Here is a 19,698-nt window from a genome sequence, read left to right as displayed (position 1 = left end):
ATGGCAGCAGGGACAACAGACCCCGGAGGCAACCCAACAGGAGTCAGACGGACAGGCGGAGAAGAAAAAAATGAGCCCAGGGAACCAGAACACCACAGAAGCCAGGCGCCCCAGCGCCTGCAGCCACAGGACCGCCCGAGGAGCCCCGGGACAACAAGGCCTGAACCCACGAAGGAAGAGAGACCAGGCACCCGGACAAGGGAACGGGGCAGAGCACAGTCCGAAGACGAGCCCCGACAAACACCAGGCCCAGAGAGGGGACCAGTGAAGACACACCCCGGGCCACCAAAAACCCGATCACCAGAAGAACCACCAAGGACCTCCTGAACAGACCGAGCAAAAAGACACGCCAGCCGCATGCCGCAAGAGGCCGACCAGAGAAGGAAGAGGGAACACCCCCGCCGCATAAAGGAGACCACAAGAGCATCCGGACATGCGGGAAGACCCAGGGCGAAGGCCCGAGGCTGTACGGGAAGGACGCAACCCAGAAAACGAGGGTACCACACAGAGAACTGCAGGAAACGCAGAAAAGAAGCAGCGTCAGGGAAGCGGAAAGAAGCAGCCCCAAAATCCAGGGCACGCCAAAAGCCACCAGGCAGAGCCTGCGGAAAAGCAGCCGGTAGGGCACACACATGGAAGGGAACCGGCCGAAGCCAGGAGCTGACCCACAGGAGAACCAGAACTGGCACAAAGCCACCGGACAACTCAGCCCCAGCAACAGAACGAAGCGGGCCCCAAACCTGGGCCCCATCCACAGGAACCCAGCAGAAGGAACACATGGCAAGCAAACAGGACACCCAGTCCAGCAGAGCCACCCAGCAGGAACCGAAAACGGGCACCGGCAGAGGAACCCCCCCGAACCGGAGGAACCCGCACCAAGCAGACCCAGCACCCATGAACCACCGCACACAGGACCCCGTCAACAGAAACGTCCCGCTGCCACGGAGGAGGAAATGCCAAAGACGACCACCCACAGACAGGGAACCGACCAGAAAGCAGTGACAGGAACCCAACAGGGCAAGGCACTCAGACAAGGAGGCAGCAAGCCAGGCCAAAAAAGACGGCAGAGGAGACACCCACAGCGGGGTCAACGGAGAGGCCCCAGTGCAAGGCGCGAGTGAAAGGCAGGACGCCCCAAGCCAGGCAAGGCATGCAGAGGGCCCAACGGGGCAACATCCAGCCACCACGAACCGTCGCCGCCAACTCCACAAAACCCCGCAGCAAGGAGGGCACAGAAGAAGCAGAGAACATGCCAGCCAGCGCAATGGCAGCAGCCGAGCCGAACAGCAGACCAACCAAGGAGCGCAGCCAGGACAAAGTCCGACAGCACAACGAAAGGAAAGGGGCGTCCTCCACCAAGAAGCAAAGCCACCGGAGGAAGAGAGGGACGAGCAGCACAAAAGCGAAATCCCCAGACACCAACTGATCATGTAGAGAAACCCGAAACCCCACAGCGCAGAAGGAACAAGGAGGGCTGAGGAGAGACTACCACGGCAGGCCCCGTAGGCAACAGACAAGCAACTGTTAGCCAGCCAAAACCACAGCGGACAAAGCCCCAAGAACAAGTACAAGCAGCGCATGCCACTCCCACAGCATCATCACCCACCCCGGGACCCAAGGCCAAGCCCAACCGGGACAGCCAGGTACACCAAGGAAAGAAACCCACAGTCCCTGCCCAGCAGGAAAGAAGAAAAACCCTGCCGACTAGCACAGGAGACCAGCGACCCACATCCCAAACGCCCACCACCCCGGAGCCACAGGCAGCGCCAGAGGCAGGGAGAAGGACCCACGACACCAAAAGATGCCAGAAGGGAAACTGCCATCCACAGGAACTGCAGGACGAAGAGGGGACGCAGAAGGCACCAACAGAACCCCTGAGTACAGGACAGAGCAGCCTCAACCAAGACCAGCACCATCCACGGACATGAGAGGCAGAACAACCCCCACGGAGCCCAGGACACCAGGGCACCCCAGGGGGACCGGAGAACCAGCCACAGAGGAAGATGACACCAGCAACAACCCCACGTGACCCAGAGGAAGACGACCTTCAAGGCCATCACCAAAGGAATCACGGAGCAGAGGCATGAAACGAACCCCAGCCAGCGAACACAGCACCAACAAAGGCACCAGAAGATCCGCCGAAGTACAGCCCCAAGGCCTGGACCACAGGGCAAGATAAACGCCCAAGCAGGAAGGGGGAAATAAACAAAAAATGGGCAAAAAGCCCGTCCTACCTTGCCTGCGGGAAGACAGCATACCAGGAGGAGGCAGCCACGCAGCCTGACCGGAAAACACAGCCCCAGCCACAGGAGGACCGCCAAAACACCACTGCAGATTCCTGAGCCACCGCTCCGCCCCCATACCACGAGGGAGACGAGGAGAGGAGGCGCCGCCAGGAGAACTTAGCAGAGGGCACCGCCGCCACAGAGAACCAAACCGACGACTCCCCGGCACCGCCACAGGGAAGAACTGAAAGGGTAAGTCTCACTAGTGAGACAGAAAAAAACAGGTGGAGGTGGGGGCGGGCAGAATTTGTATGCTGGGGGTGGGTCTGGGTGGGAGGCGGGGCCTCATTTGTGCTGAAGGAAGGCGGGGGAGGGACGGGCGGTAATTATCTATAACATGTAAATTTAAAGACCTGACGGATGATATTATTAGAGATCAACTCATAATAGAACTAATAATAAGAGAATTCAAGAAAGATTCTAAGACCTAAAAGACCCATCCTTAGATAAATCTATCAAAATTGCTAGACGTATTGAGAATGCTTCTCGATATGTGAAAGAGTTATCGGAAAATAATTCTAAAACTGAAGCTGAGTCTAGTAAGGTATACGTGTTGAGTTCCAATAAAAAAAAAATAGTCAAAACAAATAAGGATGAAAATGTAGGCATGGGGAAGAAAACAGAAGGAAATTACAAAAAAAATTGTTACGGGTGTGGTAGTTACAGACACAGTGCAGATGCCATAGAGTGTCCTGCAACAAGGAGTCGTTGTTACAAATGTAAGAGAATTAGCCATTTTTCTTGTGTGTGTAAATCTAATGAGAATCTTGGTGGAAGGAAAACTGTGAACACTATAGGTGAATTTAAAACAGAACACTTTAGAGACGAAGTGGATGATGAGGGAGAAAGTGACACTGAAGTAATGGTGATTGAGAGTGTAAACACTTTGCAAAACAATTCTAAGGATGTTTATAATCCTCCTAAATGTGTAGTATATTTTAACAACCATGAAGTGCACATGTGGGCAGATTCATGCTCCCCTTTTACCTTAATAGATAGAAACCATTGGAAAAGTTTAGGATCCATCATTTTGATTTCCACTGGTGTAGAACCACTCGGATATTGTGGTGTTAAATTACCAGTCTTGGGGTATTTTAATGCCAAAATACAATTCAAGAATTGTTCTATTGTTGCCAAAATGTATGTGGTTTAGTCTGGTAGAAATTTATTAGGGTGGAAGGAACAGAAAGATTTAGGCATTATTTTAAATCCTAACCATTCTCTACAAGTATTATTAACAGATTGTGGTGAGGATAACAAATGGGTGAAGAATTTCCCCGATCTGTTCAAGGATGAATTGGGTTGTCTGAAAGGGTTTGAACACCAAATAATAGTCAAAAAAGATACCAATCCAAAAGTGCATAAAGTGTGCAACGTACCTATGGCTTTGAGAGGAAAATTGAAGGAGGAATTGAAAAGATTAAGGAAAGAAAAAAATCATTGAACCTATAGAAGCATCTGATTGGTTAAGTACGATTGTGATCGCGCACAAACCCAACAGTAAAATCTGCATGTGTGTGGACTTGAGGGATTTAAATGATTGTATTTGGGTGGATAGATACCCTTTACCCCGAATAAATGAAATGTTGTCATGTGTCGAGTGTGGTAAATATTTTACTACCTTAGATCTATCAAGTGTTTACCACCAAGTACGATTGCACACTGACTCAAAACATCTAACATCCTTCATTGCACCCGAAGGTGCGTTTCAATTTATTAGGATGCCATTCGGTCTGGCCTCGGCATCCGCCATATTTCAAAGGATAATGCAGAAGATATTGAAGGATGTTAAGAATGCATTAGCATTCTAAGATGATGTGTTAGTTTGGGGTAAGGATGAGTCTCAACAGGATGAAGTGCTGAGAAGTGTGTTAATGAAACTTGAAGCTGCGGGTCTTACTATAATTTTAAACTAATTTAGATTTTGTCAACAAGAGGTTGAATACCTAGGACATACATTATCACAAAGAGGAATAAAACCTAAATTTGGTGGAAGACTTAGAGAAGGCTCCATCACCAGTGGATAAAGATCAGTTAAGGTAATTTCTTGGCTTAGCTGAATATTATGCAAAATTTGTCCATCATTTTTCTGACTTTGTGCAACCCTTGCGTAACATAATGAAATTTTAATTGGTCGGATGAATGCCAAAATGCCTTTGTCATGGTCAAAAAAAGCTGTAGCTAATGCCACAACATTAAAATCCTTCAATCCACGATACAAATCCATCATTGTAACTGACGCCAGTGGATATGGTTTAGGGGCTGTATTGATGCAAGAATATGATGGTAAGGAAAATGTAATAGCATTTGCATTGCGCACATTGAAAGGTGCTGAACCATCATAGTCCACTATTGAGAAGGAAGCGTTAGCTTGTTGGTGGGGTGTGCAACATTTTCATGTTTATGTTTGGGGCACCAAATTTGAACTCAGATCACCGACTTAAATATTTTTACTACTTCGGGTGCAGGAAGGGCCACCCTACGAATTGCAAAGTGGTTATATAAATTACAGGAATACTCATTTGAATTGAAATATGTTCCTGGAATAAGAAACATCAATGCTGATTGTTTGTCATGGTTACCTGTAGATAGCAAACACAATGAAATCAATGAGGATGATAATTTATTGATTGCAAATACTGAAGAATGTCACCGTGCCATTGGTGAACGTGAATGGAGGGAAGCAATTGATTCTGATATATCCTTAGTCAAAGTGATAAGAGAATTGCCCTTGCTTGTAAGTGGTAAAATAGATGAAGATATCGCAATGTATAAAGATGTTTGGGAAGAATTATCAGTTGTGGATGGAATGATAAGACGACGTAAGAAATTAGTGGTACCAGTATCGTTGAGAGAGAAGTTGATGGGTTTGCTGCATGACGGACATGGAGAAATGTCTGCAATCAAGAGAAAAGACAGGATGGATTTTTGGTGGCCAAATATGGATAGAGACATAGAAAGATTTGTAAGAGAATGCATATCACGCACTTGCAGTGACAAGTCTCATATTTTAAGAGATTCTCCAATTACACCTATGAGTTTGTCTGAGAAAGCATGGGAAAAACTTGGAATTGATATCTGTGGTCCGTTTGAAGGTTTGGGTTTAGTTGATAAGTATGCGTTAGTGATGATGGATTATTATTATTCAAAATGGCCTGAAGTGGCTTTTGTGACTGATGTAAAAACTAGCAGTGTCATTGCTTTTTGTGAAGAAATATTTGGAAGAGAAATTATACCAGGCAATGGTCCACAATTTATTTCCCACGAATTTGACGAATTCCCGAAGAAGTGGGGTGTCAGACATTTGAGGACCCAGTGTACCATCCAAGGAGGAATGGTTTGGTTGAGCACTTCAACCGTGAATTGGGTGAACATATCCAATTAGCTACATCTATGAATAAGTGTTGGATAACTCAAATAATTTTTTTTTTATAGAACTACTCCAAATTCTGTAACGGGTGAAACTCCATTCTGTCTTCTCAAGGGCAGAATTCCTTGTACAACTGCTGTACCTGCATGGATGGGCAGAAGTGGTAAGAAAATGGTAAAAGATGATGAAATATGTGACAAAGTGGTCAAGTATCAAAAGGGTTATCAAACAAGACATAATGATAAAGTTAACAATATTCAGAGGGTCATTGCAGAGGGAGATTTTGCTAGAGTGTGCCCCGACACCTTCGTAAAGAAAGGAAATTCTAAGTTATCTAATCCTAAGAAGGTTTTAGAAGTTAAAGGAAATTTAATTAAAACATTGGATGGAAAGTGGTGGAACATATGCAAGGTTGTCAAATATAATGATGCTAAAGTAGGATTCTGGTTTAAAGAAAATTCTGAAAGTTTGGAAAATGCCTTGGATAACTGCATAAGAGTTCCTAGTACACGTCCTAAAGTGAGACCTAAGAAATATGATGATTATGTTTGTTCCTAATTGTTTTGTCATGTATTAAGGGAGATGTGTTATGTTTTCTTTACTTGTTTAGTTTTGTTCAGCTCCTAGCAACAAGGTTCTTCTGCTGGAATCCCGTATGTGGAGTCCAGCAGGGAAGCTTGGCTGTGGAGCTGAGAGGTGGCTCTGGGCGTCGCTTTGTATACTCGTCAGTAAATACACATTTTAACTTCAAATGGCTCCTGTAATCACAAAATATACAACATGTTATGCCAGTCGTTTCTATTGCTATACATTCCTGAGTATACAGATAAAGGAATTGAGAAGTCATGTTTACGTTTTCTTTTTCCTTCTAGTTGTTTGAATTGTACAAGCTTTTCAATCGCTTCTTCCATGTAAATAATCAGGAAGTTTTCTTATTCTACGGATACAATCGAGATTGGACATTCCTAATAGAATGTTCATAAGTAAGTTTTTGAAATACTGTCCTTTTATTCACCACAACTTTCTAAAATTTCTTATCTTGGTATGTGTCTCATCCCACTGTGCCTTCTGAAGGATGTGGCTTGAATTGGTTTCTTCACCACTACTTCCTTTAAGGTTGGTGGATTTACCCCTCAGTGTCTTCTGTAGGGTATGGTTTCAACTTCTTTTGCCCATTATCGAATAAACCTTTTTTAGTGCAAGTTGCTGTCTTTTTCTCTTTATTCAAGGATGTCCATTTTCTTCTTTAGTTTCACCTTTAGGTTTATATACAACATGTTATGCTAGTCAATCCGATTGCTATACATTCCTGAGTATACAGATTAAGGAACTGAGAATTCATGTTTACTTTTCCTTTTTCCTTCTAGTTGATTATTGTTTGAATTGTACAAGCTTTTCAATAGCTCCTTCTGTGTAAACAATCAGGAAATATTATTAGGCTACGGATTCAATCACAATTGGACATTCCTAATAGAATGTTCATAAGTACGTTTTTTAATTACTGTCCTTTTATTCAAACACAACTTTCTAAAAATGTCTTATCTTTGACTGTGTCTCATCACACAGTGCCTTCTGAAGGTTACGGCTTCAATCGCTTTTTTCACCACTACTTTCTTTAAGGTTGGTGGATTTACCCCTCAGTGTTTTCTGTAGGGGTAATGTTTCAACTTTTTTTTGCTCATTCTCAATTAAATCTTTTATAGGGCAAGTCGCTGTCTTTTTCTCTTTATTCACTGGTGTGCTGTTTTCTTCTTTAGTTTAAATTTTTATTGATGTATATATTGATTGAATATTTTGCTAATACAGTGGTCCTACAGGAACCCATTTTATTGTCCTGAAGATGGTCTAACGGATGCATACACCAACAAGACAGAAACGTCGACAACCTCATCTATTTGGATGTATAACGTTACAACAAATACTTTTACAACGCATACCATAACAACGCATGTTTTACAATGCAACATCCATTACAATGCATTCCATTACAACGCATGCCATTACAACGAATTTTTAAAAACTACCTTTCCAACGCATTCCATTACAACGCATACTACCTTTACAACGCATACCATTACAACGCATAGTATTGAATAGTGTAGGGTTAAAAATTACTATTCTAACTCCAGGGGGGTGCAACAGTAGGGTAAGTGTTGGATAGTGTAGGGGTAAAAATTACTATTCTAACTCCAAGGGTACAACAGTAGTGTAAGTGTTGGATAGTGTAGGGTACTATGCGTTGTAATGTTATGCATTGTAATGGTATGCGTTGTAATGACATGCGTTGTAGTGGTATGCGTTGTAGTGTCATGCGTTGTAATGGTTGCATTGTAATGGCATGCGATGTAATGGATGTTGCATTGTGAAAGTTTCGTTGTAATGGTAGTGCGTTGTAAAAGTTGCGTTGTAAAGGTTGTTTCCCATCTATTTCCTTATTGTTTAATTTTCCCTTTCGGAAGTGTTTTCTGTTTTATTCAGACACACTGTTCTGTTTATGTATTTTTGGTTTGGAATATTTGCGTGCAAGAATGACTTGGAGGTACTAATTGTAGTGAATTTCTTTGTAAACTTCGGCCATTTTTGTGTTTTGTTTCAATCTTTTTGTGGCCTCTATATTCATATTATATAAATTTGATTAGTGAACAATCCACACCTGTTGCATCAGTATATTTTGTAGATCTTTCTGGAAGAAATTAAAAACTGGAATAGGGGACACCCTTCCACCTCGCTAACGCTGTGCTGGACTTTGCTGCTGCAGAGGGACACCTGAGCTATTTTCCAAAGACCTTGCGGAACCCGCTTCGCGGGTCCCGCTGCGCTATCAGGATTTGCTGGGACTGAGGGGCTGTGAGTGGATTATCATCAGCAGGCAAGGCTGCGAGCGTAAGGGGCCGGACTTCGTGACCCAGAAGTCCCGGCTAGCCTCGCCTCCCGCCATCGGGCCGCTCTCCTTGCTTGACACGCCCCCCTCACATTCTCTTAAAAAGGTTGCTGTACCTGGAAGCAGCGGGACACCCTTCCACCTCGCTAACGCTGTGCTGGACTTTGCTGCTGCAGAGGGACACCTGAGCTATTTTACAAAGACCTTGCGGAACCCGCTTCGCGGGTCCCGCTGCGCTATCAGGATTTGCTGGGACTGAGGGGCTGTGAGTGGATTATCATCAGCAGGCAAGGCTGCGAGCGTAAGGGGCCGGACTTCGTGACCCAGAAGTCCCGGCTACCCTCGCCTCCCGCCATCGGGCCGCTCTCCTTGCTTGACACGCCCCCTCTCCACACCCTTGCTCACCTATTAAGGGGAGGACTCAGTACCGCGGCGCGGGAGCGCGCGGGAGCGTGCCGGGAGAAGCCCGGGACAAGGGCGGGACCGTCTGTGGCCGTCCGGGGCCGCAGGAGGCCAGGCTGGGCCAGGTTACTGTTATTCGTCTTTACTGTAATTATCCATTGCTTAATAATATGTTAGCAGTGTACTAAGAGTGTAATCTGGGCCACATAGTATTATTATCTTTGTTTAGATATGAGCCATTCCGCCCCCCCAGGTGTGGGTGTCTCTGTACTCGGCCCACTGGATACATTTTTCAAGAAATCTACCAAGGAAGTAGATATGGTCCTCCTCCTTGCCGAGAGAAGAGCCGAGCGCAGACGCTCAATTGAGCACTTAAAGAAAATTCCGCTGCCCATCGTAGGAGTCCCAAACCTTACACAAGAAACGGCGGGCCAAGGGTTGAGTTCTTTTGAAGATGATGTTACTGACATCAACCAAAGCCCCAGTATATTTAGGTTTCCAAGTATTTCCCCACCGTGTGTTAGCGCTACCAGCGGCGGCCATCTAGATTGCCCCCCTATCGACCACTCTAGCCCTATTGATTTAACAATTCTGTTATCCAGACCACGGAAACTGATTCTCGTCCAACGTTGACCAACTTGTCACTGGTCTGCGTTGATTCTGGCGAGAATTTGTTACCACCCAGTGAGGGGGAAGTTGGAAGTAAACCTGCTAAGGCTAAGAGGGTTGTGTGCTCCCCACCCAGAAAAAAAAGGAGAACGGGAGGGGTTAAAAGGAAAGGTCAAAGTCGACAAACTCCTCCCCCGTCTCTACCTAAATCTGTTACTGAGTTTTTGGTCCCACCCACTGTTGAGTTACCGTTGGTTGATCCACATGATTTGGTTACCCCAGAGACTGTAATTGAAGGGTTTAATGAGTTGTCTTATGCCATCCTAGAGAAACTTTTTGCATCATATATGTGACCCTTGCTGGAGCGTGTCAGGATATTGGGCGATAAAATGGACCGCCTATTGGCATCAGCTGAGCAAACACATCCTTCTAGCTCTGATAAGGACAGGGGCCCATCTATCATTTTACATGGTACTGGACATGTTCCTGGCAATCCTAATATTATCCCTAGCCAACCACCAAAAAGTACAACTAATGCAGGCACTAAAACATCGGCAATGGCTGTTAAAACTCCCCGAGCAGCCAATTCTGCCAAAGCGAATCCTGGGGTGGCTGTTAATAAACCACCTACCAAGGGAGTATTGCCCCAGATAAAGAATGGGGTGGGTAAATCTGCAAATATTAACACCAAATACCATAAATCACTATTTCGGGGGAACAATGTAGATTTGCCTCCCGATTCCATGAATTATGTTATTGTAATGACGGGTGTGCCACCAGTTTCTGAGGGGGATTGGGAAAATAATGAAAGTCTAAAAAACAAGGTCATCTTCTGGCTGAATTCAAATAGACCCCTACCTGCTCATCTTAATGGGGATATTGTCTCGGTCAGAAGATGTAAGTTGGTGGGGGTACGCCCTAAGGATATGGAGGGGGATATAGTGATTATCAACTTCAGGGATCACAGAGTAGTATCCCATCTCTCAGATTGGTATGTGGGAAGCAATGAGGGAGGGATATCCACGAGGAACCTCGGCTATTTTTATCCCGAGACCCTGATTAATCCAGCTGTTCGACCACAGGCTAGAAATTCCAAAAATTCCCTCAAATGGTCCAATTTTACACCTAACTTTTACGGACCCAATTTCAACCCTGAAGCTCGGTACCGTTCCTATACTCAATCTAGCTATAATAGTTCCTTATTAACACCGGGCTGGGCCAAGGCTAAGCCTCAGCCTTTCTGTCCCCAGCCCCACCGGACTTTCCATTGCATATTAAGACTCTGCACCCCCCGGCTCCCCCCACTCCGCTCTACCCACAATTTCAACAGCCCCTAAGCTTTAACTCGGTACATCAATTTCAAAATAGGTTCACTCAGCCCAACGAGTGTTGGAATATTCCGCTGAGGAACCTTTATGACCCACTATCAGGGCTGTCGTCTAATGACTGACCAGCCTTGCTAATAAGGGAAGTCGGGCATATCTCTGATTGTAAGGGTGTTGAAAATGTCTTGGGTAACTCACCATGTACTGCTAAAGGTTTTGAAGATCATCTCCATTACTGTGAGATAGGGTGTACGGCCTGTTTAAGAGAGCCTGATAGATTGGCTTTGGGGCCTACCTTAATGTCTTTCAAGGACGTCACTATTGAGAGTGTTACTTCTGAGCCATCTGCCCAGGTAGGGTCATTGGGCATGTCAATAGAAGGTACGAATAAAGTTGCCTATGAGCCTAAAGAATTCCTTCCCCAGCCCAGGGATTCCCACCCCCTTGATTTAATCAAACCATGTGATCGAGTTTGTATAAAGGGTACTACCTTGGGTTGTTGGAACATAGCAGGATTAGAATCTCGCATTTGCAATTCTGATTGGGCTGATTTTATTTGTTGTGGCGATGTATGGTCCTTTCAGGAGACCTGGGCAACCTCACCAGTGTTTCTCTCAGGTTATTTGAATTTTAACAAACCAGCCATTAGAAGCCAGAGAGGTCGGGCCACGGGTGGTCTCACAATTTGGGTTCGCCAATTTGAAGGTGTGTTTGTTAAGGAAGTTTTTATTGACTGTCCAGATATACTGATAGTTAGTATTAAAACAAAAAGTGGGATGGTGATACTGCTGATCAATGTATATGCTAGAGGTATCTCGGGTGGTAGAGTCTCAACCACCCTTCTTTGTCTGGATGATTTCCTATGTACTACTTCCGAAGCCGGTTATGTGGTTGTTATGGGTGACCTAAACACTTGCTTTGAACCCCTAAGTAATGACGATGGCTTACTAACTGAAGCAGAGGATTTGGTTTGGGGGGTTCCTGAGCTTGACTTACCCCTGATCAACAAGTGGTCCCATGCAGCTACATTTATTAAAGGTCTCTGTTTGAACCGGGGTTTACGTGCCCTTAACGGACGAGTAAGCTCGGATAAGATGGGTAGTCACACATTCTTTAATGGTAGACATAGCAGTCGTATTCACTACATTCTAGTCGACATTAAAATGTGGCCTGTGGTCTCGGACATGATAGTTATGCCACGTCCAGAAAGTGACCATGAACCCCTGGTGGCGGAGCTGAAGGATTTTAGTTTTCTAGGGCCAGTTGAACGACAGCTAAACTCTGTACAGGAGGCTGTCGTTCTAACAAATGATATGAGGAGGGTTCGCTGGCCAAAGGTTTCTGTGGATGTGGAAGCACGTCAAAAGATCAGAGCCCTGGTCTCCAACTCACTGATAGAAATTGAGAAGTGTGTAAACCAGGAAATGATCAATAAGAATATCACAGGCATACATGCTAGTTTGTTTTTGTCACTTAAATCATTGTTTATTAAGTATGTCGCCAATAAAGGTAGGAGGAAGGCTAGGAAACCCGCAAACTGGTTCAACGATGCTTGCCGACAGACCCATGCGGATCTGTTTAAAGCTTTAAAACAAAAAAACCCAGCCCTAATCAAAGCAAGTAGGAAAGCTTTTAATAATGCTAAACGCTCTGCTAAAGCTGCCTGGGATGACGAGCGTTGGACTTCACTTGCTGAGGCCTGTGGCTCCAGGAACCTGCAGCAGTTTTGGCACCTTCTTAGATGGGGTTTGTCACAGGAAGATCGTCCAAGCCCCGCATTCGTTGATCAACAGAAATGGGTGTCTCACTTTGAGGAACAATTTAGATGTTGCAGTGAGACGCAAGAGTCCATTAGCTGGCCATTATCGCTAGAGTCACTCGAGTTCTCGGCCAGAGAAGTCGAAATAGTTCTGAAAGCTATCCCTAGGGGAAAAGCGCCGGGTCCTGACTGTATACCAGCGGATTTATTCCAACAGGACCTGGATTTATTGGTACCATATTTAGTGCGGTTGGTAAATGCATTGGCCCTGGGTGCTAGGGTGCCTGACTCCTGGGCAGGCGCAGAAATTTTGCCTATTTTTAAGAAGGGTGATCGGTCGGTTCCATCCAACTACCGGCCGATCAGTCTTATTAACGCGGTACAGAAGATCATAACCCGTCTTGTTCTTTCTAGGATTCAGGCATGGATAGAGGAGTATGATATTCTTACACCTCTCCAAGCTGGGTTTAGACCCCACGTGAGTACCCTGGATCAGGCATTCCGTTTCATGCTCTTGCATTGGAAAACGGTTACCCTGGGCAAAGGCAACCTATATGCGGCCTTCGTGGACCTAAGGTCAGCATTCGACCTTGTCCCGAGGGCCGGATTATGGAAATGCCTATTGGACATCGGCATGCCCCCCCACCTTAGTACGACTTATAGTGAACCTACATGCACATACCTATGCTTTTGTGCGTTGGGGGAAACCGGGTGAGGTGACGGAGAATTTTTCGGTGGCCAAAGGTGTCAGGCAAAGGTGCGTGCTGGCACCCACCTTGTTTTCTCTATACATAAACAGAGTTACCAAGTATTATGAAGATTTTTCCACGGATGCCCCAAGTTTAGCTGGTATGAAAATCCCCTTGCTCATGTTCGCTGACGATACTCTCCTGATTTCCCAAACCAGACAGGGTTTGCAAAAAGCCCTGTCGAGGTTTGAGAGTTTCTGCAGTGAACATGAGCTGGAGGTGAACGTATCAAAAACCAAATTTATGGTTTTAAGAGGGCATAAACAAATCAAAGCTAAGGTTTCCATGGGGGATACCCCCTTGGAGCAGACAAAGCACTTCACCTACTTGGGAGTTACCTTTAGTGAGACGTTGAGCTGGTCCCATCAGGTTGAGCTCATGACCTTGAAACATCAGCAGTTGGGAGGGGCACTGATCAAGGAACATAAAGGTTCATTCACCAGGCCAATGTCCCCGCTCATAAAGATATATGGTGGTAAGGTTTTACCAGCAGTTCTATACGGAGCAGAACTCTGGGGTGGTAGTAACCTGGATTCATTAAGACAAGCCCAAAACAAATTCTTAAGAATGGCAACAGGTCTGCCTCAGTCTTCACCGCTAATTCCCCTCTTTTATGACTTAGGGTGCCAACCGGTGGACGACCATGCTAGATTTCGCCCGCTCACATTCTGGCGTCGCCTATGAACTACGCCGGAACTTCAATACTACGCCAAAGCTTGCCTGGAGGTTAGAAACAGTTTTGGTGCAACAAATATAGGCTGGTTTAGGGACCTTAAGGCTACCCTAATTGCTTTGGGGCATGGAGACCTGTGGTCCTCCCCCGAGTCAGCCAAATTCCCATCTAAAAAGGATTTTAAACAGTGTTATTGGGAATGGGTGACATACAATAGGCATTCAAAAATGTGCTCGAGTAGCCTTACTGCTCAGTTCACTGTTTACAAGGACACACCCAAGTTGGAAAGGTATTGGGATATTATAACAAAGCCCATGGACCGTAAACTATTCTTCCAATTTAGAACTGGTTCACTTCCTCTTGGGGATTTTACCAAAAAGTGGGGAGCTGATAGGACGGGGCATTGTCCTAATTGCCAAGGTATTGTTGAAAGCATGAATCACCTTCTGTATGTGTGTCCACTTTATTCTGCCCCCAGAGCCAAATGGCTTAGGCCGGTATGTAGAAACTTAGGTACCAGCTCGGCCGGTGAAGCGAGTAGATTGTTAAAGACCAATCTGGACCCCTTAATTGTTGTGGGGGTTGCTAAATTTCTGGGGTGGGCCTGGGTGCTTAGAATTAGGTTTATTAAAAGTCATCCAACGAGGATCTAAAAGATATGATTGTTTTTAAATTAGGTCCAGTATTTAACCGAATTATGTTTATTTTTTGAGCGCTATTGTAAATCTGTAAATATGTAACAAGAAGCCGATTAGCCTGGTAATGATTTAATACTTGTCTTAATTGTTTTTATATGTATAAATTGTATTTTATGTCTTTTATGATGAACTAATCGAATAAAGACTTCTTGAACTTGAACTTGAATAGAGAAGTATTAACTGAAGGTTACCGGCTGGAACCTTGATATATAATTATATGAATTGTCAGACTAAGTGTGCTTAAGTCAATCTCTTGAAGGCATTTTTACCTGTTAATACTTAACTTTCCCAAGCCTCCAAGGGTAGATTGGGTTGCCCACTTTTTTTTCTGTAATGCAATGCTAGCATATATAGACCTTTATCTATTTTTGTAAAAAAAAAAAAAAAGCACAGTCAATATCAACTGTAAAACCACTTTGGAAAATGCCAGTGACATATACCGAAAATACTAAACTGATAAAAACTGGTAAACATATCAATTGTACACCAGGTAAACCTAGGTGCAAAAATGTATAGACTAAAGGGAGGCCCTTTTATAGTTGGCATGTGCACAAAGAGGCTGCTCACAATGTAGTTATTTGCTTTACGCTGCAGCTAGCCTCCCTGTTGACTTGCGCAGGATTCACAAATATCCTGCAGAGCGGAGGGATTGTTTCCAAACAACTGCAATACACCAGAGGTATTAATATTAGTGGGAACAAAAGTAGCTTGTGGTTTATTGTATAAAGCTGCAAATACTAGCATGGAGGCCTGAATTGGACTATGTATGCTGAAAGCAGGTCTACTGAGGCGAGGCAGAGGTGCAGGGAGATGGAAATGTAGGGAGTATGAGGGAGTAGCAAGTAAATATCCTCGTCCCATCATCTCTGTAAATGTATTGCTCTCTTTTAGTTCTAAAATATACCTAGTCGAAAAAAGGAGGGACTACATTCTTGACAGGAGGGTTTGACAGTCCTGCTCCAGAGACCACCCGTAAAAGAACATTTGACGTGATAACATTTTTTGTAAAAAATAAAATTATTTCAGAAGACACTATTGTTAGGTGATATAATTTCTCCTAAATAGCAGCTCTGACCGAGATACATTGGGTTAACTTGGAGGTTAAAGTTCACCCTGAGGCTTCATAGAGCCCCAAGTGATAGGTATTTGTAAATTCTGTGATTGGTGTGAAAGGAGGAATTACCTTACCTGATTTTGGATACCCGGCTATTAAGACATCTTCATCTCTAATTTCAAATTCTTCCAAGGAGTCTACGTGTTCACGTACAAACATCGACGCCACGAAATTAAATCCCTTGTATTTCTCGATACCGCTTTTGCTCTCGTCCAGCACAAAGCCTCTAGAGCCTGAAATAAGAAACACATAATTTGTTCAAAAGCAAGGTCAGACCGGTTACTGTATTTGTAATGTGGCCCAAGCCAGATCAGACCCAAAATTGCATTGTTGTTTACATTAATTCTCTCTGGATAGTTAGGTAGTTGTGATGAATTTTTAACAGTTAAACTAATGTATCACTCTGTATGGAATACAGACATTGGCTCAGCTGATCAGAATGCTGAAAATACCGTCACTAACTGCTGTCGTTTCCCGAGTTCTAAGTTCAGTGGCCAAGACCATAAGGAGATTGTGACAGTGGCCTCGTTTATCTCATGCCTTGGATGAAATGAGCGGAATGTGGGCTAATAGCATTCTTGCTCATATACTGGCACCAGTATTAGCTATTACTTGCTCTTCCCCTCACGGTGAATTTTCATCTTCAGCTGTCGTCAATAATTGCAGGACGTGCAATTAACAGAGGTTAACTCATTTTTTCTAGGGGCCAAAGAAGCTTAAATATTACAAAACGAAACATAAATATGTTGGGCCTAATTCACAAATGTGAATTTACACTTTTGTGTAAGTTTACTATTTGTTTGGTATTCAAAAACTACCAGGCACATTTTAGTAATAGTAATTTTAAGACTTCGGAGACTCCGCACTCTGGGTGGAGATTCCGCACATAAAAAGATAGGCTTTTCATATATTTTTGTGTGGAGTTCTCCGTACTGAGGGCCTCATTTATGAGAAACCGACGCATCAGTTTCTCTGCGCCCTCCTTGGGGCATGATGGATGCACCCTATTTAATGTACGGGACTCCATGTCACAAGGAGAGACAGATGCATCAGAAATCCTGGTGCATCTGTCGGTGCAAAACCCATGCATTGCTGGAGTAGCATTGTAAGAATGACGCAACTCCAGCAATGCATGGGGTAGGCCTGTGCCTATGGCACTGCGTCACCCTTCTGCCTGCCATGAGGCAGGTGTAAGGTTTTGACACATTAGCGATGTAGAAGTGGCGCAGTGAAATCTAATAGATTTCACTGCGCCACTTCTACGAGGCTTATTTGTGAGGGAACACCGCCCTGCATACATTATACTTGACGCAGGTATAATATGGCGCAAGGCTTTACAAAGTGACCCATCTGCCTAGGTGCGTCACTTTGTAAATAGGGCACGACTTGGCACATATTTTACACTGCGCGGTGTCACAAAAAGTGACTCAACGGCGGTACCAAATTGACGCATGTGCTCATAAATAAGCCCCTGAATGCGGAATCTCTGCAGTCGTAAAATGACTATTAGTAAAGTTAAATTTGTAGTATGTGAATACCTAAAAAACTCCACATTTTCACAAAAGTGTATGTTTATATATCTGAATCAGTCTGTATTATGTACTTATAATGATTGATTTGATTGATTTGATTTGATTTTGGGTTTTATAGAGCGCATAGCTGCCCTAGGGCTTCCCAGCGCTAGTGACCACTGTCCTGTGGGGTGAGGAAACAGGGGGGAGGGCTCAGGGGAAGAGTAGGGTCTTTAGTTGTTTCCTGAACCTGAGGTGATTGTGTTCTTGCCTCAGGGAAAGAGGAAGGGCATTCCATAGTCTGGGGGCGTTGTACGAGAACAGGCGGCCGCCTGTTCTGGACTTCCTGATTCTGGGAACGTTTGCAAGGGAAAGGGAGTTTGATCTTAATTGTCTACTAGACTGTTGTTTTGTCACAAGTGGCCTAAGGATGGGAGGGCCTTCATTGTGCATAATTCTATGAGCTATGCACAGGGATTTGAAGTTGACCCGTTCCCTTACTGGCAACCAGTGCAAGCTTCTAAGAGCTGGTTTGGCCGAGTTCCTTGCTGCGGTTCCTGTGAGGATTCTGGCGGCCGCATTTTGTGCACATTGAAGTTTGTGCACTACAGAGGCTGGGGCCCCCAGATAAAGGACATTGCCGTAATCCAATCTGGAGTTCACCAGCCCCTGCATTAGGAGCTTTCTGGAATGGAGGGGGAGTAGATGTAGAATCTTTCGTGCCATCTTTATAAGGCCGAAGCAGGTTCCCGCGGTTTTCCTAGCTTGAGTCCTAAAACTGAGCTCCTGGTCCAGCCATATCCCAAGGCTCTTTACTTCGGGTTTGGGGGATGGCGGGGTTCCCATGCATGGTGGCCAGGGAAGGGGAGTGGGGATTTTCTTAGGGTTTCCCAGGAGGAGTATTTCTGATTTCTCCCCGTTCAGTTTTAATCGGGAATCGCACATCCACTGGTGTACCTTTTCCAGACAACTGAATAGATTAGGGAGGGCGTTGTCTGATTGATTGAGGGAAACGACGAGCTGGGTGTCGTCAGCATACATTATTGATTTAATGCCGAAAGGCTTGACAACATCCTCGAGTGGTTCCATGTACACATTAAAAAGTGTGGGGCTCAGGGAGGATCCCTGAGGCACCCCACACTTGAGTGCTTGAGCCTTGGAGGTGGAATACCCATCTGCTACTTGAAAAGACCTGTCTTCAAGGAAGGATGAGATCCAGGCTAATGCGGAATCCTCCACTCCTATCAGCCCAAGACGGTGAACAAGGGTTGCGTGGTCCACCGTGTCGAAGGCGGCACTCAGGTCGAGGAGGATCACTGCCACTGATCCTCCTGCGTCCAATATGCCCCTGGCTTCTTCGACTACGGCTAACAGTGCGGTGTCGGTCCCCTGTCCTGGTCTGAAACCTGTCTGGGACTGGCGGAGAAGGTGATTGGTTTCTAGGAACTCAGAGAGATGTTGGTTTGCAACGCGCTCGGCGATTTTGCTGATAGCCGGTAGCAGTGAGATCGGTCTAAAATTAGATGGGTCTGTGGGGTCTAGATGCGGTTTTTTTATGAGAGCCTTGACTGTAGCTTTTTTCCAGTTTGCCGGGACTGTGCCATTTTTGAAGGAGGCGTTGATCAGATTGGTGAGAGGGGGAGCTATGGTGGAAGCAACTAGCTTTAGTTTACTGATCGGGGCTGGATCTGATGGAGCGCCGCTTTTGACTTTATGTAGGACGTTAAGGAACGTTTCGGTGGTGATTTGGGGGAAGGAGGATAGCCTCGGGGTGTCTTGGCGGGGGAAGTGGTTAGGGCGTCCTAATGCGATCGGAGCAGGCGGGAGGGAAATCAGGATTTTTTCGATTTTTTTCGAGAAGAATTCGGCCATCTGATTACATTTTGCGCCGTCCAGGTCTGGTGGTGACAGTGGGTCCTGAATTTTGGTGAGGAGTTTAACTATCCTATAGGTTTCTTTTGCGGAATTTGCCGCTGAGGCTATTTGCTCTTCGAAATGGGAAGCCTGGGCTGTTTTGAGTGCGTTTTTATAGAGCCTGATATGGATTTTATATTCACTTCTGTCTTCTGGGTTCCAGTTCTTTCTCCATTGGCGCTCTAGCCTTTTGCCTTTCTTTCTTAGTTCGCGTAATTCATCGGTGAACCACGGTAGTTTGGAGGATTTCCTGGAGGAAGGGAGGGTTTTGAGTGGCAGGACTGTATTAAGGGAGTCGCTGATCCATTTATGTAATTGGATTTCAGCTTTAGACGGATCTGGGTCTACTGTAGGTAGAGTGGAGGACAGAGAGCGTTCCCATAGGATTATGTCTAGTTTTTTCCATGG

The 19,698-nt window shown here is 45.1% G+C and overlaps 1 protein-coding gene across 2 annotated transcripts in view; it reads right to left on the bottom strand.

The window, feature by feature from the left end:
* The window catches only part of LOC144763169 (amine sulfotransferase-like), a 528,038-nt gene that overhangs the window by 350,555 nt on the left and 157,785 nt on the right, over positions 1-19,698 (bottom strand). For both annotated transcript variants that reach the window (XM_078648509.1, XM_078648508.1), the window contains exon 3: positions 15,940-16,098. In XM_078648509.1, the coding sequence (XP_078504635.1) occupies positions 15,940-16,098 (159 nt within the window). The remainder of the gene's footprint in view (positions 1-15,939; positions 16,099-19,698) is intronic.

The sequence above is a fragment of the Lissotriton helveticus genome, chromosome 6 (genome assembly GCF_964261635.1).
Source record: "Lissotriton helveticus chromosome 6, aLisHel1.1, whole genome shotgun sequence".
Taxonomy (NCBI): Eukaryota; Metazoa; Chordata; class Amphibia; order Caudata; family Salamandridae; genus Lissotriton; species Lissotriton helveticus.
Note: the sequence above shows the minus strand (reverse complement) of the source record. Positions and strands in the feature narration are given on the sequence as shown.